The sequence below is a fragment of the Anguilla rostrata genome, chromosome 5 (genome assembly GCF_018555375.3).
Source record: "Anguilla rostrata isolate EN2019 chromosome 5, ASM1855537v3, whole genome shotgun sequence".
Taxonomy (NCBI): Eukaryota; Metazoa; Chordata; class Actinopteri; order Anguilliformes; family Anguillidae; genus Anguilla; species Anguilla rostrata.
This window is the reverse complement of record NC_057937.1, coordinates 22,141,045-22,167,983: the sequence shown is the minus strand read 5'-3', so window position 1 is coordinate 22,167,983 and position 26,939 is coordinate 22,141,045. Positions and strand designations below refer to the sequence as shown.

The 26,939-nt window shown below is 39.5% G+C and overlaps 1 protein-coding gene and 1 pseudogene across 1 annotated transcript in view; one reads left to right on the top strand and one right to left on the bottom strand.

The window, feature by feature from the left end:
* The window catches only part of LOC135254978 (chromodomain-helicase-DNA-binding protein 2-like), a gene marked incomplete at its 5' end in the record, with an annotated part of 32,760 nt that extends 12,357 nt beyond the window's left edge, over positions 1 to 20,403 (top strand). The window contains 3 exons of the mRNA XM_064335633.1: positions 231 to 423; positions 6,253 to 6,484; positions 18,015 to 20,403. Coding sequence (XP_064191703.1) covers positions 231 to 423; positions 6,253 to 6,484; positions 18,015 to 18,330 — 741 coding nt within the window. The remainder of the gene's footprint in view (positions 1 to 230; positions 424 to 6,252; positions 6,485 to 18,014) is intronic.
* Positions 19,941 to 26,939, bottom strand: part of LOC135254979 (repulsive guidance molecule A-like) — a 62,473-nt pseudogene continuing 55,474 nt past the window's right edge.

The following is a 26,939-nucleotide window of genomic DNA, read 5'->3' as shown; positions in this document are numbered from 1 at the left end:
TTGCACATCAGCATGTAACATATACACCATATACACCATATCCAATAAATTAAATATATCCGGCATATTTGGTATATCCATATACAGTATATCCAGGGTATTCAATTTGTCATTATTTCATATATGCAGAATAATCAGTATATCTATGTTCAGTATGTCTGGCACCTTCAGTATATCCATCAAATCCAAGATTCCCTTCAGATTCTTCCTCTCTGCTCTGCATGCATTAGAAAGAGCAGAAGAAGAAGGTGGAGTCCTCCAGCAGGAAGAAGTCCTTCAGGCCTGAGCCATCGGGTTCCAGCCGGGACTCCCAGCCCTCCCAAAAGCCCCTCCCGCCCCTGTCCCACCCAACACAGCCAACCCCCCATGCCCACCACAGGGAGCCCTACAACCAGTCCAACAAAAGACACTTTAGCAATGATGGTGGGTGAGAGAACAGAAAATTCTGATGAACATGAGCAAAATCTAGTTTAGCCATTTTTGGATTGAGACGCACAGGACAAAAATAACTTCCTGTGCAGAATACAATTTATTCTGATGTTCACATTAGGCAAACACTGCACCTCTTACAGTGGTCACTGGTTTCAGATGACGCATTTGCTTCTGCCGGCCAGAAGGAAATGGATGCGGGGTTCTAACAGTAGAGGGCAGCAGAGTGTAATATTTCCTCATAAGGACAGCTTTCACTATTCTGCATTGTACTTGATGTCACGCTGTGTTGCATTTTGGGGTGATTCGCAATCTTAAAATGAGCTTAGCTCTGTGATTTTAAAGGAGTAACATGGTGGTTGAATGTGACACTTGCCAGGTGTCTTTAGGCAACAACAAAACAAATGTGCATAATTTTTTTATTTTTCAGTCATTTAAATGTATTTTAAAACGTATTTTTCTAAGCCTAAATTCCCCACTATAAAAGTTCACCCGAACTGTCTGGGCGTGGTAATGAGAACTGTCAGTTAGCTATGATTGACAGACCGTGCCCCGTTACCATAGCTACCTCCATGATACGCGCTTATCTTGGGACACTGAATTTTCACAAGCTAGCTAACTTAGTATATAAAGTATCCACAGCTAAGGACGTTGACTTATATCTAGCTAGCTAGCCAGCCAAGTTAAGATAAAACTACAACTATAACGTCCTTATGAAAGCAAACTAGCTAGCTAACGTTATCGATAACATTACATTATGAAAGCAAACTACATAGCTAGCTAACGTTAGCTAGCTAGCTATAAATGAATATGACCAACCAGAGATTGTCTCTAATAGTCCTTAAAAGGCACTCTAATAAGTGAACCTAACGTTAGTCAAATATTTGCATTATCTTGCCTGTAAGCCAGCGGCACAAACTATGGGTCACGAGTTATCCATTTAGAATGAGCTATCAAAGCAATCTGACTGACTGTAGGGATGGCAAAACGTAGTTTTAGAATGTCGCCAGCAGTGTATGCGCATGAGCTCGACAATACATTTCTCACAGAAAAGGTAGTTTGTCACCTTTTTTTTAGTTTATTACAGTGGTGATAGAAGTGACAATAATTAAGTGGTGCTGTGCTGTTAGCCTTTACTGATCGCCGTACAAGGTTAATGTGAAGTGGCTAGCACAATCGGACAGCACTAACCCATAAAACTGTACTTTGAATGATACTTGCTCAATCGAACTGTAAATCTGAAAAGCTGCACCGAAATTTTCTTTCACACCCTCAATAACACCCACAAGTCCCAGTAGAAGATTGAATTAAACCTTTTAAAATTATATATTTTCTGAAACGTTACCGATTCCGCTTGGCCACAGTAAGTGAAACTATGCGATCTGAGTTTCTATGTAAATTACGTCAGAAGGATTCAGCCTTGTTGTTTGCTACGTAAACTTCACAGCACACTTGTAGCAGGACGGTGTGTCCAGTCAGATTTCTTTACGGGGCGTGGAAAGGGGAGTGGTTACTGTACTCGTGACGCACTAAGTTGATAACATTCTCAACCGCCTGAAAATAGGATGATAAATTTAAAACGCATATTTAATACTTTACTCATCATGTTTCTTCAATGCCTCTTGTGCAAATAGCACATAAAACCGAGAAAGTGTGAAAACCACCATGTTACTCCTTTAGGATGACATTAGTACTTGGGAAAAATAAAGCCTTAATACCACCTGATATTGGGCTGGTATCAGCATAGAAACCATTCAAATATTTTTATGGATCTGGTAACTTTCTTTTTTTTAGTTATTACAACAGTTTGCAACATAAAACTTGTAAGATCCTAACAGGGATGTCAAACCCGTTTTGGCAATTTTTCAGCAAACAAACCGTTTATTTTTCACAATTTCATAAATACTACTCAAATAGCATAACAGCTTACCTAACATATAACATATTACCTAACTTATCAGAAAATAACAGCTGTTTTCTTTAGTACGATTTAATACAGACCGAAGTCAAATGGGTAATTATAAAAAAAAATCGAACCTTTTTGTTATAATAAAAACCGAACATAATACCATAAACTTTAAAATCGAGAGCTAGTTGACATTTACATTTACAATTTAGGTTTTATCAGACGCTTATCACGAATACCCAACTTGTTACATGCACTTTCATTTATCCTTTTAACAATGGAATATCTGAAGCAATGCAGTTTAAGTACCTTGCTCAAGGGTACAACGGCAGTGTCCTTACCCGGGAATCGAACCTGCGACCTTTCGGTTACAAGCGCAGTTCCTTACCCACTGTGCCACACTCCGTCCTAGTTCAGTTTATGTAGCTAATTGTATGTTTAATATCAGTAAGCAACACGAATAACCAATGGATTCTCTTTTGTCGATTTATGTTTTAAAATGAATATCGAACACCAATTAATTTCTTGCTTTTCAATTTCTGTTCCTGAAACGGAAAACGGGTTGGCCAAAAAAGTAGCCTACACAGATCCTTTCACCGTAATTAAAAAATAAAAAACACCCATTTGTAAAACTAAAATGCTTTATACCACACTGCAGACATGATCTTAAGCCTACGTAATAACCATGACTGATAGATGGCCTAATGTAACACTCTTCATCAATTTCTTTGATGACAGACTGTCCGATTTACGCCTCTCATTTGCGAAACAGAAGGAACCTGCCGGGTGAATGGAGATTTCACTTGCTTTCTTAAAAATTTGGAGCAAATAGAACATAAAAAATGTTTCTATAGGATTTTACACAAATATGTGGTTGTTAAACATTTAAAAATCTGTGTTTTTATTACTTCTGCTGTTACTTCCCACAACAAGTTTCATGCATATTATAAAACAATAGTCTATGTTGCAAAACTGTTTTCTTGAAATAAAGTACGCAGCTCGATCAATTCCAATAGTTGTATTTTTGAAATATAGCGTTTTTGTTATATAGGCGATAAGGGAGGTATTACCCTTTTAAAATCACTATACACGTGAAAACATGTTTTCTTTAACCACTGCCCAGTGGCAGAGCTTGGATATTAGGACAGGCGCGTATTGGCACATCACACTTCGTTACAGAAATCTAACTCAAAGGCTATGACCACACCAATCGTGCAGCAAGGCTATATCAGAAACAATTCAGGCTATGGTGAAAATGGAGACTGCTCAGTTAATACTTGTTTGTGATAGTTAATACTTGCCAGCTAGCCTACTAATTAAAACGTTTTCATTTTTTTTAGGAGTTTGGTGAACGTACAAACAAACTCAATAATATAGGCCAAGTCTAACAGGATAACTTTAAATTTTAGGGCAGTTTACTGGAGTTTGGCTTGTCTTCACACCCCCACTGCCTGACAATAGCCAGCTGTTGATGTGGAATGTGGATGTGTTAATGTGTCTGTCTCTCCTCTGGCAGGCTATTTAGCAACTGAACGATCAAACATTATCAGTGGAATAAACTATATTCACACTGTAGGATGCTACCGAGGATAAATTGACGATAAATTTGCACAAGCCAATATATTTGAGGAAAAAGGATTTTTATGATATTGAAACAGCAACACCAGACCATAGATAGTGAGATGAAATTTGCTCCAATGAAATTACAAAGGCTACATTCCAGTTGGTCCACCTCGCAATTCCACAACTCGGCGCAACACTTTATTGAGATGATCAATGTATCTGTTGCAGAGCTCTGTGGTCAGCTTGTCAGTTCAAAATGTCTCGATAGCTGATATGAGTTCTGCTTTGGGCGTGGGTTTAGCTCGTGGGCTTGGTTTCTCCCTAGCACTGTCTTGCTTTATAAATGGTGTGGTCGCGCAGTGTATAGGCTACATAACGTCTTTCTAAGACCCTCTGAAACGTGTTTTGAATGCCAGCTAGCTTTATGATAGGTTCACCGTCACTTGTCACCTTGTCAATTTTAAAATTTTTGGTTTTAGGTCAGAATGGTCTCACGGCATGCTTGTTATCCTGGCTAGCTAACTATTGAATTGTATTCAAAACAGCGGTTACTATAAATGCAATCGTTCACAAACATATGGATGAAAATTCGTCCCGTAGTCATGAGTTAAATGCGGAACCCCTATTCTACTGTCCAAATAAGGGACAATTCCAATTTGCGGGATGGTTGGCAACCGTAAATAAAGCTAACAACAGTAGCCTAACTAGAAATGTGTTTCAACGTTGCCATCAGTTGTGAAATTGGACATTGAAAAGAGGAGGGGATGTGAAAACAATTCAAAAGCGAAATAATGTTGCTGTTTAAACTGCTTTAGAATGCTGGATTTTGTAGCGCATTGATTTTATAACTGTTGAAAGGCCGAGGTGTCCCTTTACTGAGAAATAATGCCCACCCTTGGACCAATCAGAATCGAGTATTCAGCCAAGCTGTTGTATAACAATGGAATAAACTATATTCACACTGTAAGCTACTGTAGGATACAGTGCTACCGAGGATAAATTGACGATACATGTTCCCAAGACTTCTGGACCACAACAACCATTGTTTCAGAAACTGCTGCAGATAATGAAATTTATAATCACAAAAAATGGACAGATGACGTTTTCCTTGGTTGTTAAATCAGCTTGGATTTCTACATTAACTTAAATGAGCAGCAAGCGCTTTTGCCCTGAAGTATGCACAGTAGAGACTGTTTCCCCGTTACTTCCTAGGCTTCACCACCTGGCCCCTCCTACCATCTCCAGGTCTTATGTACACAAGATGGTCTGCGCACATCTTTGCCGGTCTCTCTCAAAAATGCCTCAAAAAAAAAAACATCAGACGAAACAAATCAGGGGAATGCCGAGGTAGAGACAGCGGTAATGAACCAACATTATCTACGCTTGCTTCCTTCATTTCCCCTTTAACCATGAGCAAATACTCAAATGTTAAACAATGATGGTTTATTTAAATGATTCAGTAATTTCAATAATTGTCCATATCCCTATTCCATAAACGAGGAAATAGATGCTGGCAGGAGAGGAACGACTACAGGAAATTTGCCTTGAATACATTCTAATTTAAAACAAAATAGCCAAAGCAGACCAATCTGGTGTGTGCTTATAATAAATGTGTGTGATAAATGCTGTTTCTTTTCCATTAATCATTTGGTATGCTACAGGACTGAATTGTGCGTATACAATTCTCAAATGACGACTAGCAGCAGTGAACAAAAAGTTATTTACCGTGTTACATTTATGATGCGTTAGCCTACATTTATACAAACTCTACCCTATCCTAAGTGAAACAAACATGGATGACTTTAGACTGCTCAGAATAATCTGACTATTATTAAGTTTCACATTCTGACCACAAAGTTCCTTGAATAACCATTTCTGTTGTACTTTGCTTGAGAGTGCCACAGTAGTTGAAGTGTTAACTGCCAGATATGGTTTTGAGTGGTCACATTTGCCACCTGGTGGTGGTTTTGCAAACAAAAGTAGTTCCTGTAGAAATACAAAGAAAATATATGCAAATTTGCCGCTGCCGGGAAGATCTCTCATGGCAGAAGCGTCATCTGAAACCAGTGACCACTGTAAATGATGTTCTAGTTACTCTTACATGTGGTGTTGGAGACATATAGTAATTTTGTATTTGAGGAATCAGTGTTAGTGGTGTTCTTTTTATCTTTGACTTTTGAATTATAGTCCAAAATGTGTCATGTGTTATTCAAATGAACAGTGAATTATGTCTACTTGTGCCAGTCTAGGTGGATGCAGTTATAATTTGTCAGTGATAGCGATTCATCAAAAAAAATACCATGAAATTGCTTGCCAGTAGCTGGGACTCAGCTTTCCCTGTCACTCAAACCCAGATCGAGGGGATTGGCAGAGGGAGCGCAAATACAGTTACCCCAGCAACAGCAACCAGTCCTGGCAGGGAGAACGGCATCATCCGTATGATCAGCACCGTTACAAGGATCATCACTACAGTGACCGTCGGCCGCACACCGACACGTACAGGAGTTCTGGAAACTACCGCAAGAGGCCTTACGAGCAATATGGCAATGACAGAGATCACCGCGGTCACCGTGACTACTATGACAGGTGAGGAACAAAGAGGACATTGTCCTTTTGGTTCTCAGGCTTTCGTCTTGTGCCTGAGAAACCAGGGGTCCCCAATCTTATCTTTGAAGGTCCAGTGTGGGTACAGGTGTGGGTTCTAATAACCTGATTTAACTAAATATGGTTTTGTATGAAAATATTGGGTGACCGGGCTTCCGGTTCCGGGTCACTAAGGGATGACAGCGTAAGGAGAGGTCTCTCAACAAAAGTGAAAGAAATCTGCCTCAAAGTCAAAATAATAGAAGTGTACTGGTTTACGTTTACTATACTTAGAAAGGAGGCGAGGATGGCATCTAAGAATAGGAGTAAAAAGACAACTGAGAATACTGATGAAAAACAACGAGGTGCAGCAACTCGAGGATGCTAGCTAGCCAGGACAGCGACAAAATGGATGGCGAGGAAGAATCTGTCAACCTGACACTGATCCTCAGAGAGATACGTGATTTCAGGCAAGACAACAGAAAACAGCTTGAAGAAATTAAAGGAGAAATTGCAAAAAATAATTTGAGGCTAGATGAAGCCTAAGCGAGGACTGTAGGGAATGAGGAGAGGCTGCAAAATGCGGAAGAGGCATTAGCAAAGATGCTAAAAATACAAGAGCAGCTCCAGTCGAAGCTAACAGAGCAAGAGGGGCGCTCAAGGACGGAAAACGTGAGGATATACGGAGTACCCGAAGGATCTGAAGGCGGACCCAGGTCAGTGATTCCCTTTGTGGAGAAGCTGCTTAGAGAGAACCTTGATATTTCGACACAAAGGACCTACAGATAGAAAGAGCTCACCGGGCATTAGCACCGCAACCTCAGACAAGCACCCAGCCCAGATTGATTCTAGTCAAATTCCTCAGTTTCAGAATGAAGGAAGAAGTGCTTAAACTGGGATGGCAAAAGAAAGGCTTCACGTGGAAAAACTGCAAAATCAGCCTTGACCACGACTATGCTCCGGGAATCCTAGTTAGAAGGAGGGAATACGTGGAGGCATGGAGGGTCCTGAAGGAAAACAATATAAGATTCAAGACCCTGAATCCAGCTCGGCTGAGAGTCTTCTATGAAGATGGGATGAGAACCTAAGAAACAGTGGAGGAGGCAACGTCGGACCTAGCGGACCGGGGATTGCTGGTAAAAGTAATCACACAACGGGGATCACTTCTGGAGAGGATTCAGAGATGGTCATTGCAACCAATGCGGGGGCGGCGCATGACTCGGGCCAATGGAGTACCAGGCTACAAAGAAAAACTGCAAGTATTCAGATGTGAACATACAGAGAACATAGACTAATTTAAAACTGAAGTAAACTGTCTGAAAAGAGTAAACAAAATAGACTAAACAGTGTAAATCATAGAGACATGGTCGAGACATAAAAAAGAGGGAAGTTTTCATGCTGTTATCATAGCAGAGGGCCCTCTAACCCAGGTAGGAAATAAAGGTTATCCCGCAGAGTTGAGGCAGGTCAGTGAAAGAACTTCACTGTTGGAAGTCTGGAAAAAAGTTAAAATGTTCAATGTTCAAAACATTCCTTATCTTAGTTCTGTTTTATGATTTAGTTTTTTTGTTGAGAAGGGAATACTTACTATTTATCTAGAAGGGAAGAGTGATCATTTTACTTCAGTAAGAACAAATTGTAAGGTGGATCTGTGAAAATAATTTCCTTTAATGTCAATGGGGTTTTGAATCTAATTAAGAGAAGTAAGATTTTGTCAAAATTTTAAAAAGAGAAGGCAATAGATAGCTTTCCTCCAAGAAACACACGAGTCAATCCGAACATGCAAAATTAAAAAGGCTGGGTTTTAGGCATGTATTTTCTTCTTCTTATAAGTCAGACCACAAGAGAGGAGTTGCTACTCTTATATCAAGTACACTTAATTAAGAACATATATCAGAGACTAAGGACGAAGGTAGAAGATTTGTCAAGATCACAGGGAGAATAGAAGGGACTGAGATGACATTATTAAATGTTTATGCTCCACCGGTAAGTGAATGGTTATTTTACAGACACATCTTTGACTTAATGGTCAACTATCAGGGTGTGGTAATCTGCGTGGGGGACTTTAACATCAGGCTAAACCCTACACTAGATTCGTCAGGAGCAATTATTCAGAATAGACCTCTGACTAGAAAAGTGAAATCATTGATGGAAGAGTTGGGCATTATTGATGTATGGAGGGAAACTCACCCTACTAGTAGAGACTACACACACTATTCTTTCCCGCATTCAGTTTATTCAAGGATAGACTACTTTTTTATAGCGCAGATAGATTCAGGATAAAGGATTGTAATATTACGACGATTGATCTGTCAGACCAGAGCCTGATTTCTATGTCCCTAATTCTAGAAAGGAAAACAAGGAAAACACTATGGAAATTAAATTCAAATATACTCAACAATCCAGAAATAAAGGAGAGACTAAAGGGAGACATCAAAAACTATTTATATGTAATGAGAGGGAAAATTATTTCCGTGACTACATATATGAAGAAACTTAAAGGGCAAAGATTGGCGGATCTTCAGGGAAAATTAAAACAGCTACAATTAGCTGACAGTAATGAAATAAATTCCAATTTGGAACGGGAAATAAAAAAAACTTTCATAAAAGTGAAATCAACTATATATATATATATATATATACTGGAAACCCAGAAAGTTTATTTTCCTGAAACAAAAGTATTATGAAGTAGCAAATCAGCAAATTTTCCAGCGTACAAGTTACGCAAACAAGTGGAAAATAAAATTTATAAAATAAAGAACCCAAAAACAAAAATTGTCAAAAATAAAATAGGAAAAATTCAAGAGAGTTTTGAAACATTTTATCGGGCGTTATATTCTCAACCCCAGGCCTTTTATGAGACCCATATCGACACTTTCTTAAAGTAATAATCTCAAAGATTTTCATTTAAGCAAATGTCTGTTAAGTCATTATCTATCGCCGAATTAGGTAACACAATGGGGATTGAACCTATTATTATATTAATTTATATTATTATTATTATATTAATTTATGATTATGAACTGGGTGTCTTTGGCGACATTCCCGAGAAAAATCAGAAGCAGCGCACAGTTAGTGACGCATTTCCATCAACCAGCAGTGGTTGGTCCACCAGAGAGGGTAGGTGGAGCTAACGCAATAGGCACGCTCTTCAACTCACTTGTGTGAGCGGCGTACTGTTTTTTTCCCCCAGTCTCTGCTAGCGTTGCGACTGCGAGTAAACTGTTACCGAACAAACAAAGAAAAGATCAATGACTACAGATGATGAAACTTCAAAAACAAGTGTAAATCCAAAGAAAAAGAAACAAATTCGACATTCAGATGAAGGCAAACAGACAAAAAAGCAAAGCGATCATCAGCGAGGAAAAACCAGAGGCGTTGCTTTGCCAAGGTGGAGAGCATTGAAAAAAAAAAAAGGGACTGAGGGGAGATACAGATGTGGCTCCCTTTATCTTGGACTGGTAGGTACCGCTAACATTTATAAATATGAAATCTACTCTACCTAAATTGTGGGCCATTGTTTTGGGGTAGTCCGCAGGTGGAATTGCAGATTGCATGTTGGTCGTCATTAGGTTTGAAAACAAGGACCGGGACCGTTTCGAGGCTAATTTATTTTCTCTGTTAGCGAGCTAGCTACCGGACCATGTCAAGAAAGGCAACATTAGTTTAGATAACATTGCGCACAGTAGCCATCTCTCATATCAGGTAAAGTTACATTAGCTAGCTAGCTAATATAATTAACATAATCTAATGTCAGCTAACAATTCGAAAAACCGCTAGCTAACACTACCGACTGCTACCGACCTCACAAACCGTCTCTCGAATTCAACGCTACCTTGTAATGTTGCAATGTCGTTAACTAACGTTACCGTTATTTACATTGCCATCAAGTTCATCAATATATTATAACGATCGGAATAAGTTAGCTTAATGTTAGACAATGAATGAGTATGTACATAACGCTACTTTTATAACAACCATTTTTTATTCAGTATATAGTAAGTGTTATAGTTACTGTCCCAGAAAACATCATTCCCTTTTCGCTTTCATGTGTACTGTACGGGTGACCTCAAATTGTTATGGAGGCGTGGCCCAAGTGCCAACTGACATCACACAGGCAACACTGTTTGGATCTCTGGGAAGTGAGGTGCAAAAACACACCGCAATTACCGCTAATTGCCACAAGTGCTACCATACATACATACAGGCATTTTGGCAGTACAGCTCTTTAATCCAACAAGCTCACAAATGTATAACCACAACCAGCGAACAAGTAATTGAATCGCCACCTAAAAAGAGAAATACCGGCTGCAGGGTTTTACAAGGGAACAACGTCTGTTCAACCTGGACCCTGGTGGTTAAACTGATTAACATCTAACAGAGAAGGAATCACCCAATGTATGGGCAATATCAAATAAATAAACAATCAAGATGTCGTTAAGACCTGCAGGCATCAACTATACACTATAACAGCTGCCTAGTTACAACCCTAAGTTTAGTCATTTACAGGGGGGGAAGGGATGGGGAGAGGTGCAGCCTGAAGAGGTGGGTCTTCAGTCGTCGAAATGACAAAGACAACGAAATGGAGATCTTTGGAAATGGAGATCTTTGAGATTGTTACTTTAAGCTCTTTAGAACTACCCTTACTCACAAGCTCACAAAATTAAAATCAAGTACAACCAGTTTCCGCCAAATAATTGAATTCGGCCATCTCTAAATTAATGATCGGAAAATACCCAGGCTCAGGTGATTTTACCACAGAGTGGAACAAGTCTTTAAAGCCATAATTATCTCCATTATTACTTAACACATTTAACTGGATCTTACAGAAAGGAGAAATTCCACCCTCTTGGATGGAGGCAATTATCTCAGTTATTCCCAAGGACGGTAAAACAATCAAGAATGTGGCAGTTATCAGCCTGTCAGTGTTCTCAATTTGGATTACAAATTATTTACGTCTGTCTTAGCTCGTAGACTGGAAAAACTCTTACCTGACCTCATCCGTTTAGATCAGACTGGATTTATCCAATAAAGACTAAATTCGGACAACATAAGAAGGACCATATACATATACTAGAACAGATAAATGAGGACAAAACTAATCAATGATAGTGGGATTAGACGTGGAGAAAGCCTTTAATTCAGTTAAATGGGTATTTTTGTATAAAGTATTGGGAAAATTTGGCTTTCAAGACAGTTTTATTAGAGTAATTCAGACCCTATATGACAAACCCACAGCTCGGATTAAGATTAACGAGGACCTTTCTGACTCTTTTGTTTTGGAGAGAGGAACAAGACAGGGCTGCCCAATTTCCCCTCTCTGGTTTATCTATTGAACCCTTACGGTGCATGTCCACTGCAGCGTCGAAAGCAGCGCGACTTTACGCCTCCCATTCATTTCCTACAGTTATCTGGATTTGAAATTGGCGGCGAATTATCCGGTGTGATATACGATTGATAGCTAGCTTGTTAACATGGCACTAACTCCGCTAGCCCTAACCCAAAAACTTAACCTCTTAGCGCAAAGCTCCTAGTGGTTGGCACGCCGGCGTGCCAAGATTACTGAACTCAGACATTCAGTGCTACTGCAACCAAGGTACGAGTTAAAAACATAAACGCGTTGTTTTAGTTTATTAGTAGACGATACACGACAACTATGCCGAATACGGAGTTTCGCAGTGCCACCATTGTCGCTCTGGTCATTCATTTATCACGCACCCCCTCCCTGCAGTCTCATCTAGAAAACATCCCCCACCCTTGACATAATGGACAATATTGTCTATCTTGGCATTCATAAAAATATTCTTTCACCACTAAAAAATCGTATTCCGTCATAGCAACAAGATCAACCCGACAATAGCCCTAAGATATGCCTATACAGCAGTGAAAACGCTGCTCACTGAATAACAAAATAAACAAGAAAGTTTTTAAAAATGATACCATGTCATTCTACAGTCAATATCTGGGACTAAATATTGAATAAATATACAACCTTTCCATTGACTTTGCGCATAGAGATGTCCCTTTTGAGACTGAGTGGTCATATATTGTCTTGGACAATCTGTTTGGGAAATATACGCGCATGTGTGATGCCTGGGGACTTTCCAAATTAGCTGTGCGTAATGCCACACCTGTTATTTACGGCGTCGTCGCCCTTTTTAGTACAGTCTGGCTTGATTGACAATTCATTTATTCAGTAGGTGAGAGTACAAGCTTTCTAACGATGTATAACATGTCTAATTCTGCTTTTGGAATAGCGTTTTATAGGTCAGCATAACCGAAAATATTCTTAGCATCCCATTCACTTACGCATTCACTCTGGTAACTGCACCTAACAAAATGTGGTCAACGATTTTTTGTAATTTCTTGGAAAATACTATTATTTTTGAGGACTTCTGGACATAGCTAAGCCATAGATTTACTGATAGACCTAGCTGACATCGTTTTCTGGAGCAAAACAGAAGCGAATAGAACAGTATCATTGATACTGTCTCTGTCCCCATCTACTGAACATAGATGAGATTTCATTATTGCTATGTAAGTATTACTACTCAAAATATTTTGGTTATATACGTTGTTTTTGAAATTGAGTGTCTTTAAATAGGTTAGTGGTGTTATATAATGTGGATATTTCACACTGTAATGTAAGCGTTGGATGGTAGTGTAATAGTTTTTGTGAAGCATGCAAGTGATGACGTGAGAGTTGGAACATTGCCAAAACGTGGTGGACGGTTAATTATTGTACATTTAGGTACTGTACCGCATTGTGTGACAATATTTTTGCATTATTTTTTAAAATCTGATAGCAATGTTTCATCTTAAACCTTCATAAGGGGCTCATTTATATGCTTTATAATGGACAAAAAACATTTTATTTAATTTTGGAGAGATTTTGGATATGTTTCTGGACCCCTAGATATTTTAGACCACTGTACGGACTGAAAGCTTGTAATTCCAACTTGAAAATGATGCAACAGTGATTTTCTTGAGTCAAAACAGTTGATTTGTAGTGAAATACGTGAATATGTTGTGATTCACAGCAATGCATAATGTAGACATTTTGGATAGATTTGGAGACGCTGGGTACACTGCTTAGGTATACTTTGCTTCATACATCTATAGTAGTTCTACATATCCACCCTTTGATTTTATGAACTTGTGGTCAAGAAGTTTTTGATCCAGCACATGTATAGTTTAACCTGCTGTATATGTGCAATCTCTCAGTATTTCATTGCAAACTAAAAAAGTGCAAATTCATTTTTGATTTTTTGTTTAGACAATTGCATTTGTGGCACTTTATTCCAAAATTATGAATATAAACTAATCTGCATTAGTATTGTATATTGTACAAATGTCTTGCTTCATTTAAGCCATTTTTCAAGTCTCTGTGATGTTCACATCTGGAGTTATAAAGCTTTAAATAGGGTACCCCCTAAATGGGCAAGATTTGGCATGTGCACTAAGGGGTTAATTAAAAAAAATTAAGTCAGTTATACTTGGAGAGTAATGTTAATTTTATTATGGTTGTTCCACTCCTTTGCAAGCTTATTAGACAAAGTATATTGTGATGCTCCTATATTTATACACGTTGCATGAACGGGAACACATTTTCAGCAGCACTTCGTAACACCCACCAGCGCCCACCACATATTTTTTTTGACAAGCCCCCAAGCAGCCAGGCGACGTGAAGCGACGCGTCGACACGCAATGTTTAACGCTGCAGTGGACATGCACCGTTAGGCCAATTAATAAGACAGAGTGAAGCTGTCAAAGGAATAAAGGTGGCAGGGAACAAACAGAAGGTAGCACTGTTCGCGGATGACGTTCTGGTTTATTTGGAGGATCTGGAAAAGTCATTTATGGGATTGATGTCATTGCTGGCTGATTTTGGAAATTTATCAGGCTATAAGCTCAACATATCGAAAACACAGGTTATGACTCTAAACTTTACTGCCCTAAAGAACCTGCAAGACAAATACAACCTGCAGTGTGAAGCTGAAGCATTAAAATATTTAGGAATAACTCTGATAAAAGACTTTTCAAAATGACTACAAGCAAATTATGGGCCATTATCCTCAAAGATAAAATCAGATATGCATAAATCTTATCAACTTACTTAGTCTGAACTCAAGGATAAGTGCAGTCAAAATGAATATTCTCCTTCGACTACTATACATTTTTCGGAATCTACCAGTAGAGGTAGATGACAATCTACAGAATGTGACAAATGGATTTCTCGATTTATCTGGCAAGGAAAGAAACCAAGTGTCCGATTAAAAACCTTACAATTAGGAAAAGAAAGAGGAGGAATGGTACTTCCTTGTCTAAGAAACTATTTCTACGCTTCACAGCTACCTCCTTTGCTATATTGGTGCAATTGGGAGTACAAGGCCAAATGGAAGGAGTTAGAATTTGGAATGACTACTAATTTTCCTCTACAGGCCACAATTGCTGATAGAGAACTTGCAGCCCAATTGGAAGAGATAAAAACCCCTGGATAAATCTCACGTTAAAAATATGGCAAAAGGTGGATAAGTCATGTGGAATCCACAACATGTTAAAACTTTTCAGATGGTGTTCCTATGATACAGAATTTCTTTCGAACAGAGGAGATAAAAGATTTGAATCCTGGATAAGGAAAGGTCTTGCAACCTATCTCTCATTCAAACACAAAATTGCACTACAAAGTTTTCAATCTTTGCAGGGCAAACATGGCCTAGAGCAGAATGACTTTTTCAGATACCTCCAAGTACGACATTATTTAAATCAGAAGTGCAAACATACAGACCTTTCAACAGCAGAATCTGAGTTTTATAATATCCTGAAATCAGCCTTCTGTTCAATACCAAATAAGTCCATCTCTAGATTGAACAATGCTAAAAATGAAAACACCCTGTATATTAAAGAAAAGTGGGAAAAAGAAGCAGGAATGGGGCTTTCTGAGGACGCTTGGGGAGAATTTGCAGCTTTCAATGGTCCTCAAATAACTCCAGGCACTGCTGGAAAAATATAATGATATTTTAAGACCCCACACCAGGAAAAATACAAAAATACGAGTTTGATGTGCTGGAGACAATGTGGCTTGAGGGAGGCAAATCATTTCCATATATTCTGGGATTGTCCCAAACTGAGTTTATATTGGAATGGCATTCACAAAACACTAAGCAAGGTTTTCAAAACTCAAATACCCCTGAACTTGGAGACTCTAATTAGAGGTCTGCATCAGGCTCCAAGCCTGCCTAAACGTGTTTTTATGGCCCTATCCACATTAGCCCGACAAGTGGGCCCGTACCCGATCTGACCCAATGTTAAAGAGCTAAAAATAGGCCTGATACGTGGCCTGATTACAGCATACCTTCAGGCCCCATCGGGTTAGGGGCCAGGATGCAGTGCTCTAATATTAACTATAAATGTGTAAAAAAAATTAGCAGCAGTTGCTGCTAGGAACAAATACAAGTAAAATGCATTGTTAGGCATTTAATCACTTACCATCAAAGAAAGAATGAGCATGCCTTTTTTTTCAATTTAACAGAATGTTAGAAATACAGCATCCTGAAATTGCATTACTAAAATGATAAAAACAAGGTTACCGTGTGTCTGTTTTTATCTATTTAAAGTTTGTTTTCTTGTACATTGTGAGGATTGAATCTTTGATGGAGCGCATGTCACTGGGATTCTGGGATTGTCCCAAACTGAGTTTATATTGGAATGGCATTCACAAAACACTAAGCAAGGTTTTCAAAACTCAAATACCCCTGAACTTGGAGACTCTAATTAGAGGTCTGCATCAGGCTCCGAGCCGAGTTTTTATGGCCCTATCCACATTAGCCCGACAAGCACTAGCCAAATTTTTAAGACTGAGTCCAGTTGCTGAAATACCAAGCCAACAACACCATTCAGTACAATAGGTTTTCATGCAGCGTTTCTTGTAGGACAGCTGGTAGTGAATGTACCTACGATCACGGAACAGGGACAGCAGCACTTCCACCAGCTGTTAAGGAATAACAGTGGCGCAAAGCGTGTAGTTTTTGTAGTGTACCGTTATGCTCAAATAGCACATTAAAACAGCCATATTTGAGCTTATTTTTTGTATTTTTGTAAAACCCAAAAGACCTTTTTTTATTATTTTTCTTTCTGTTAAACAGTGATGTTAAATTTGTCACTTGCCCATTGGCAACAGATGGCACAGGAGCAACATCTACTTTCTTTCAGTATGCATTTTCATAAAATATATTTGTAAAATAGAGGATTTATATATATATATATATATATATATATATATTCGTAATTATCAGAACAGGCTAGCCAGCTATCTTTAGTGCCTTTTTTTCTTCTGTTAAACATTACTTTAATAATCTCTCTTGTACTGTCAAATATGGCTGTTTTAATTTGCTACTTGAGCATAAAGGTGCACTACTGAAACTGGAAGCTTTAGAAGATTGTTGTCCATCACTGTTAACTGGCAGAAGTGTTGCTACGCTGCTGTTTGTAAACTTTTGGGTTGGCAGTGGGCCCGTACCCGATCTGACCCAATGTTAAAGAGCTAAAAATAGGCCTGATACGTGGCCTGATTACAGCATACCTTCAGGCCCCATCGGGTTAGGGGCCAGGATGCAGTGCTCTAATATTAACTATAAATGTGTAAAAAAAATTAGCAGCAGTTGTTGCTAGGAACAAATACAAGTAAAATGCATTGTTAGGCATTTAATCACTTACCATCAAAGAAAGAATGAGCATGCCTTTTTTTTCAATTTAACAGAATGTTAGAAATACAGCATCCTGAAATTGCATTACTAAAATGATAAAAACAAGGTTACCGTGTGTCCGTTTTTATCTATTTAAAGTTTGTTTTCTTGTACATTGTGAGGATTGAATCTTTGATGGAGCGCATGTCACTGACAACATTACCATGACAGTGGAAGGAGCACTGGGCATGAACACACTTGACAGGGGCCATCAAACATCTGATTGCAATGACTGGCAATGGGACGGGAATGTAGATCCCAGTGCAGAATCTGTGTGAATTGTCAAACTTTGTTTTTCCTAGCATTTGGCAATATGGTTAAAATGCTTAGGCCTATATTAATCACACTAAGGCTATGTTAAAGTTGACAGTTACCATTCAGAACTACCAAAAAAATCCCAGAAAGCAATAAAAACACGTAAAATCACTGAAAAGGGTGAGATCAGGAAAATTCACTGAACTGTCAAAAGAAAATGGCAAAAATCACAGAATTCATGGCCTACATCAGCCCACTGCATTGCTAACAATTTCAAAATAAACTAATTTTTTCAAATAATCACAGAATAATTATTGTCATATGATTTTTGTTTCATAACATGGTTTCATTCAAAATTTTTAGGGATCTGCAAGAGTGTGCTGAAGCTTTTAAATGTACATTTCATCCAGGCCTGGTGTAGACCTATGTCAGAGTAAATGCCTCTAGTCAGAGTACAGTGGCAAATATTAGTGGTGTGTAATTGCAGTTAGGTGCTGGCTTGTGTGGTTTAAAGTTCTGGCCTTTGTTTTCAGGCACCAGGACACAAAGAGGCGGCGTACGGATGATTTCCGCTCCCAGAACTACCACCAGGGAGGTGCACATGGGCAGGACTTCCGGAGGATGCCGGATCACCGTCCCCAGCCAAATCATGGCCCCATGGGTCTTGAACACTACCGGCCCTTCCACCAGGACAAGGTCGGAGGGGGGGACTACAAGCCACCCCCCCTCCTAGACCCCCGCTCCCCTCAGGCACAGCAGTCGCCTCTCGACTCCCGCTCACCGCCGGAAAGGACCGCTGAGCCCAAAAATGCCACTGGCGATTTTAACTGGAACAGCCGTAAGACATGAGGGATGGGGGTGCGGGTCTGAGTGTGCCTGGTAAGACCTGTTCATGCTGGAAAAAAAGGTAAAAAAAAAAAAAAAGAAGGGTAGCAAGGAAACAGACAAGTGTGCTGCTTTAAGGAAATAGGCCAGTCCCCTTGACCCAGACTTTTCCCCACTTCTCTTCTGTAGTGAAGTTCTTGGCTTTCTTGACTTCCCAAGGTAGGGGGGAAACAGGACTAGAGCACCACTGACCAGCAACCACAATATGTTCTCTTATCATGTAAATGTGACTGTGGTAATTTAATTAGGCACAGATTTAACTCTAGGTGTTGAAAAGGTGTTCTTCCGGAATACAGCAAAAGCAAGAGAAACTGCGTGGAGGTCTGAAATTAGCCGACCATCTTTGGCACGGTTAATTGGAGCCTCTGGCTGGCCTGCCCTCGGTCTCGTGGGGAGTGAATTGCACAGAAGCCTGTTTAGTCCCATGGACTGTTGTTGGGGAGAGTTCAATGCCTTCACATTCAACCTTGACTGAGTTCTGGAATATGAAAGTGCCTCACACACTTGGCCTATCTTTTGAAAGATATTATTTGTTGAGGGATATATATAATATATATATATGTACATATATAATTTGTTTCTGTTCTTCCCAAAGCAACAGTTTTGATTTTGTGCCATTTTGTCCAAAGCAGTCTCCTCTCCTTGACAGTGTAAGGGTTTGTTCACTCTTCTGGTCCTCGGAGATACACTTTTAACAGCTCTTTATTTGGAAGAGTGTAGGTTTTGACTTCACAGGAAATTATATCAGTATGTCCTTATTTTAATACTCTTGCAAGCGGGAAAGCCGGACAGAGGGGGTTTGGTGGAAAAATAGCCCTCTGTTAAGCGCTCCCGGAGTTCCCCACGCTCATATGACCTGTCAACTCTGAATGTTCTATAAAGCAGCCCAGTTTCTGGTTGCTGTCCTGCTGTTGTAATAATTTTTTTGACAAAATGTTGAAAACGTGCAAGGATTGCCCTAGCCTCCCATGGTGTTCAGACTGCGGAGGCGAGAAGCTCCCCCAGTGGGCAAAAGGATAGTAGCGTGTTACTTTTGCCTGGTCTTGTCAGTATTTATGGTTAACACAGACTGAGAGCAAATTATCACAACACTACAACTGTAATTAAGCTATTATAATTGACATTTTCCCTCCCAGTGTGTAGTGGATGAATAATTTAAACTTTCATTTCCACAGCCAATAAAGAACTATGAGACTTGTGCAACTTGTCTTGCACTATGAGTAGAACAGTATTCTGCCGTTTATTAAATGATGCAACTTGAATTATATTTCAGGTATTACCACATAAAGGACATATTCCTTGAAAGTGAATATATGTAAATTATGCCTTTTGAACCACATGCAAAACCATGAAATTGCCAAATGGTTTGTGTAAAGGTCTGAGGGAGTATTGATAAAAGAAAGGGGAGGGAAATTAAAGTATGGGCGGATGCAGAGGTTTGAGTGCCATATCACAAGCTGTTCTGTCCCATTATGATTGTCCAGTGGTGTTGTTCGCTTCTCCAGCTGTGCCTTATTTTCATTCATAGACCTGTATGTGTCCGTATGGCTATTACAGATGTTGTCATTGTGTAAAAAAAAAAAAAAAAAAAAAAACACACACAGAGGGGAAGCAGTATTAAATTGTTGTGAAAACATTTTCATGTGTGGTATGGAAAGACCTCTTGAGCTGGGAGCGTTAGGGTGGGGGTTGTCGACAATTGGGGTGGTGGGTTGGGTTTGGTTGTTTTTCTTGAAATTATGCAGAGTCCAAAGAGTCACAGGGAAGCAAATCGTTGCACAGAAGAACCGGCAGGTGACATTTCTCAAAACTACTGGCCACTGTAACTGAGGGGATGGGTGTCACAGCTGACAGGCTCCTCTCCACGTTTTTTTTTTTTGGGGGGGGTTCCTCGTGTGTAGTCTTCTCAGAAACAAACATTTTCAAGAAACCAATCAAAATAATTTATATTTGTGAAAAAGCCACTGTCCACATAAATGTTGCTGTAAATATGTCGTTTATAGACCTATATGCATTAAATTTTCCTACATTATGAAACGTGTCTGTTGAACAGTCAGTTGAAATCTGAAATTATAAATTTCATGACACAGGTTCATGATGAACCCACATACTGACACGAGAAGGAGTAAAACACTTTTTTTTTAAAACACAAACTGGCACTATAGGCACAATGACAAAAAGTTAAATCTTACATATCAATAATAAACACTTTATACAAAACTGTAAGCACATTTTTCTTGTTTTCCCTCAAATTACATTACAATTACCCCTTTGTCAAATGCCAAACACAAAGCTGATAGAACACAATCTCCATAAATAACACATGTTTACATGGGCGGCACTATTCAAAATTCTAAATTTCATTAATTGATCACACTCAGTCCTTAAAGGCACAAACAATAATTTGTTAAATTTGTTCAGACAGTGAGTGCTTAAGTACAGTAAAAAGAGCCACAGATGCACTCCCCTTTGTCAAAGATGATACCAATATTTCTGTGAGAAGAGGAAGAAAGAAAAAACCCCAGAGATCAAATTCATGAGAAAATTTGGGCAACTTTCATATTTCAAGGCAGTTGACTGGATGGACTTTTCAACAATTGACATCTTGAAAATGGACTGCGGATGAACAAGTATACTGTGTACCATTTGAAATAAAGTTAAATCATTGCACTACCAATATGTACAAAAGAAGTGTACAATACATTTATTGACCTCATCATTTTGGCACTTTATGGGTGCATTACTACATCCTGCAGGAATGCGTTTTATCTATACTGGTATGCCTTTTGTATTTGAGTAAACAGTAGCCATACGTTATAACAGCCTTCTGTACACAACCTGTACATTTCAATTGCATAAGCTTAGTTCATAAATTTACATTGTTGTGATTTTAAATGCACTTCATCACACCAGTGCAATTTGTCCTTAAAAAACTAATTCATTTGATAGCATGTACATGTCATTTTGAGTTTTGTTAAGAGTTTTCAGAAAATAAGTTTCGTGGAACTTCATCTGAGGTAAAAATGTTAATTTGACAGTTTAAGAATTAACCAGATTATAATGCCAAAGACTACAACACTGTAGTATAAAATTGGGAAACTGAACTGTCCTATGACAACCTGTTTCTATCAAATAGTTGTTTTCAATTGAAATGTATGACTTTCAGTTGCCACCAGATGACACTCTGATCTTGGCATTGCACACTGTTTTGCACACTGGATCCAATGATTTCTCAAACTGGGAAAATCCCAATCAAATCATGTCTGTTTTCAATCGGGTGCATTTATACAGCTTTAGTGGATTTATAATTTTGCACCATTTGCCAAATAGCAGCTGGGTGTATATGCATACAATGAAACTATTTTGCTTTATAAATCCTAAATCATGCACAGTAAAGAGTTGAAAAAGATGTAAAACATCTTACCTTCATGAGCATTAACGAATTGAAAACAATGGCTTTCATCTGCACACTGACTGCAATAAGGAATCCACGCTTTCTCTAATGATTATCTCGCAAACTGGAATGTGTGATCCTTGCCTACATCACTATGGAAAGGAAACACTGTTTTGCTCTTGCAGTAGTCTTTACTGTACCAGGACAGATTTGCCTTGACCTTTTAATGGAAAGGGATGATGTAGACAAGCCACTGAGGAAGCAGCCAGAAAACAAAGACACTTTAATATCCTCAATAAATAATTAACATTATATACAACCGGTGTCATGCTGCCTTCAACCATTTATCGGTTTTATCTTTCAGAACATTCTTGTCTACTGTCTGTAGAGCCAAACTAGATTTTGTTGCCTTTTTCTGATGATCCAATCATAGTTCCAACCAAAAAAAAATCAGAACATAAAGTGCTTTTTTTTTTAAAGTAAAACATTTTTTTTTAAAAACAAAACCGCATTTCACTATTTCATTTTCATTGTTAAACAAAACACAACCTAAATGTGGACCCAAACCAGACAGCAAGGCATTTGATTCCCCAGTTTTGCTGTTTTTGTTTTGTGTTTTCACAAAGACCCTTTTTAAAAATAAAAAAGGTCACACACACCATTTCCTCCCTCACAGAAAAAAATGTGAAGTTAAAATTCAACACAACAGGTAAACACATTACAGCATTTTTTCCCCCAATCAACTCAACACAACCTTACAAGAATGTACAATCACACATTAAAACATTAAAAACTATGCATCATACACAATACAAATTACATCCAGTAAAACAAGTATTGATGTTACAATCATATTTGTTCATTTGATAATGGTTTTTAAAGCAAAGCTATGTACAGACTGTGCTGGTTCAATATCTGTATTATTGTCTGCCAAATACCAGTGTCAGTCACCTCAAATATCCTCAGATGTATAAATACATGCCTTTCTTTTACTTGACATATATCTCAAAATGTCCACTTTTCATTCGCAACTGATAATTGCCAGTTCCAGAAACTGAGCTAGTATACATCTATATAAGGCAAAGACACATGTGTGACCTGTCTGTAAAATATAAAATATAAAAGCTGTTCACACTGCCTTTTTAAATTTTGGGGTCACCTTATTTGGCACAATGACATAATTGGGGAGGGGGGGGGGGTATTTCTGTTTAAATTCAACCAATTCAGGAAATTAAATTAGAACAATGGCTAAATGGTTGAAAAAAAGGGATTTTCCACCAATTGAACCTAATTTCATGTTCAGAATTGACCGAATTAACCCTGACAACTACCCCCACCCCATCCCAAAATTTCTCCCCACCTGTTGCTCTCCAACTCCCCAAAAAAGAACAGACATTTACCACCCAGAAATGACATGGAACAGGAAAAGATGACAGAAGAGGCAGTGAAGCCTGGATAGAGTTAGTATTGAATGCTGGTGTTAATGTTCATGCTGCTAACACTGTCGTAGTCCTGTATGTGGGGGGTAGGCACAAACCCCCCTCCACTGTAAGGGGATTCTTGGCACTAGGGGGCTTGATCTATGGCCAGCTAAAAAAAACAGAGCTGCTCTGAATGACCTTTCCAGTGTGTATCCACATTACGCCAACAGCATTCTTAAGGAGCTGTTGGGGTAATGTACCTCGTGGCTCTGGTCATGAGCCATTTCTGAAGAGAACTACAGAGCCATTTCTGAAGAGAACTACAGCAATTGAAATAGACTTTCAGATTTTTTATGTATCATATCTGCATTTTGATCATAGCCTTTCAAAATCTTTCCCTTGAACAATGACACTCATTCAGTGGGGCTGAAAGTATTAAACTATTACCTTGTTTAGCGCTCTTTTATTCAAAAGAAATCTTATTTACATTCAGACACTTTTGGCAGTTTAAATACACCCAAGGTATACTGGACCTAATTCTGACACTGATTGGCTATGAAATTGGAAGTATTCCTATTGGATGGCCAAACCACTCTTGGCGAGTAAAACAAGGTCTGATTGGTCCAATGCTTCCCCTGGGGGCAGTATTCAGATTTTGCTAAACACTTTAGTGAAGAACAGTCCAGCAAGCACACACATTTAAGCTGCGTTTCCACCAAAATTACCCGGAACTTTTAGTCCCAGGAACTACTTTTCAAGGAACTAAAAGGTTCCTTCAGCCCATGGTTGTCTGCGTTTCCACCGCGGTCTAAAGTCCCGTGAAGATTAGGCAAATTAGCGTATGAAAAAGCGACTTTGTCGTCCGTCCATCTGTCCTATGATTTCTTCTGTAACCCCATACTACCACCGAAGTAGCCTACATTATTTTCTAATAACCGGGACATTTATTCCACTTATATACAACGGGCTACCAACAATGACTGTATATGGTTACTTTTGTATTTATTGATTTTTATCGATTTAATCACCTGGAATTGAAATATTCTTCTGCAGCCGTTTGGGCATATTTTACCGTTGTCAAGCAAAAATGTCGTTGGTAGTTGAACTTGGACCGTTGTTATGCAACAAATAGTATATAACAGGCCAACAGTCAGATTGTAACTGTTTTATAATCCTCTCAAACACATTATGTTTTTATGCGGACATTCGCTTTCATGTCTTGACATCCGAAGCGACAGAATGCATTCACATTTCCAATATAACTGGCAACAACAGCAGAAAACATGCACACGTTGTAAACAATTTGCTGTTTGATTACTTTCTCATCGTCAATTCCATATAGGCAAATCGCAAAATGACAAGAATAGAACGAAAACTCGAACTTGCGTGAAAATTTAAATTAGTAGTGGTACAGCCACCGTTTGCTTTCCTTCGAAGTTACTGCTAGCCGAGCAGCAAAGTGTGCCCTCCAGATGCGAACCATGCACCATAAATTAGTGCATAGTCTTCCTGGTCTTTTCGTGGAATTGAAGAATGGCAGTAAAATGGAGTAAAATTACGGCAGTCTGAAAAAGCTAAAGGGACGATTACTAGAATTAACCTGTTATTTTACCCTGACAAAAAGTGCGGAAGGTGATTTCCAGTTTGCTTTTACTGTATCACCAATGTTAATTACGCAGAATTACCGCATACCTCACATAAACGTTTTGAGTCAATTACAACGGGCTAACAAAGAAAATCCGGAAGAAAATATTCAGCAACCGAATTAATCCGTTTGAATGTTTTGGTACGTAATATGCTGTCCCAGCATGAATGCTTAGCATTTCATAAAACAAATACTAAAGCAAGAAAAGAACAGAAGAGCACACGTTATAATTCCAAGACGTTGGCAGGCTATAACCAAAACTAGGCTACTGCGCCGCATAACATACAAGTTTGATTTGAAGTTATTATGAAAATAAATTGGTTTGGGGCTGCATATTTTCAAACATGGCAGTTGAAAATAAATACAAAAAAATGCTGCGAGTACTCGACCAATCAGAAATGTTCAGCGCTGCAAGCTCCACCCAAAAGGTTCCTGTACTTTCGGAAAGTACTACCCCCCGAGCAGGAACTTTTTGGGGGGTAAAATAAAGCCCCAGGAACTCAATTTAGACCCTAGTCTAATGTTTTTGAGTCTAATGTTTTGAGTTCCTCAAAAGGTTCCTAGTTCCGGGGTAAAGTTCCTGCGGTGGACACTCACACTGACACAGGCTCACATTCAAATATAACACAGAAAATACCCTAGATCTAAGAAGAACCACAGGTTACAACTCATGAATCTCTAGGACAGACAAATGGATTGACAGCTTTGTAGCAGGGAGCTCTGTCCATCTCCCACACCCCTCAACCCCCTCAAAAATCTTGATGTCTGAATGTTGAAGACTGACCCATATGGAATTTGCCAGATTAACATCCAGTTTGGTCATTCCAGACCAGTCCAGTCACTATTAAAGCTCCTGCCACTCTACTCTACCTGCTGGAGCTATGGGGAAATGCACATGCTTTCCCCCATCCAAAAGGAATAGTTCTGAAGGCAAACATGTCATTGCAGATTTACCCTCTTCATCAAAGAAGCGGTTCTTCCGTCAAACCCACAAGTGTCCAAGCTGGCAGCAGGGGGAGAGCCCCAGCCAGTACATTCTGAATGAATCCACATATGATGACAACCAAACAACAATACAGACAATGGCTGATGGATGAGTTCTGGCAGCCTCTCAAATCACAATGGCACCCATTTCCACCTTGATAGGAAAAAGGCTGGCCAATGGTCAGACAGATGAATGAACACAGAGGGAGAACTCCACTCTTTAATGAGTGGGATTGAGTGACATGAACAGAATTGAGGTGGGTGGGGTGAGAATGATATTGCAACTGCAGGGGGAAACCTCAATAGCCAACAACAGTATGTGCACATACACAAGAAAACTGAGAAAATAAATAACGGATGACTACAGAAGCACCGAGCAGCACTGGAACCACAGCAGCATGGCAGGAAGGTGGAGCCACATAGGTAAGGAGGCAGAGCAAAGACCCACACCAGGGGCTCCACCCTGTCGAAGATGTGATGCTTGTCCTTGTTGGAGTGGAGCATCTTGGCGTCCTCAAATGCGTAATATGCAGCTAGCATGAAGTTGGTGTCTCCGGACGTCAACAGGTCAAAGACACAGGAGTGGAAGTACAGGTCCTCCACAGAGAGGCGCTCTCGGCACTTGGCCACTGCCGTCTGGTAGGTGAACCCATGCTGTCGACCCCGCCCAGGGGCATAGCTCTCAGCAACCGTGCGAGCTCTGAAGGCCTGAAAGTCAATGCGCTGGTTGAGTGGGCAGCCATGCAGGCACAGGTACAAACTGTCCTGACTGTCTCCTTCTTCGAAAAAACAAGAAGGAGGTCACCACCTCCTGGGGCATGCGCACAGCGAAGGTCAGGTAGCGACCCACCTGGCGCACCACCATGGTGGTGCCAATGTGGCGTGCCTGGATCTCCACTTGCTGACCCGGAACCTTTTCCACAACACGCAGGGCGCTAGCCCCATGGCGCTCCCCGCTGTTCCATGAGCCGTCTGCGAACGCTGCAGGAAGTTCACCTGTCTCAGCATGGTACATCTTCTGATCCACACATTCCTGGAAGTTCTTAAAGATGATGGTCAGCTGTATGATAGAAAGAAAAAGACAGAGAGAAAGGCTACATTCATGTTCTAAAGCATTTTGAATTTTAAC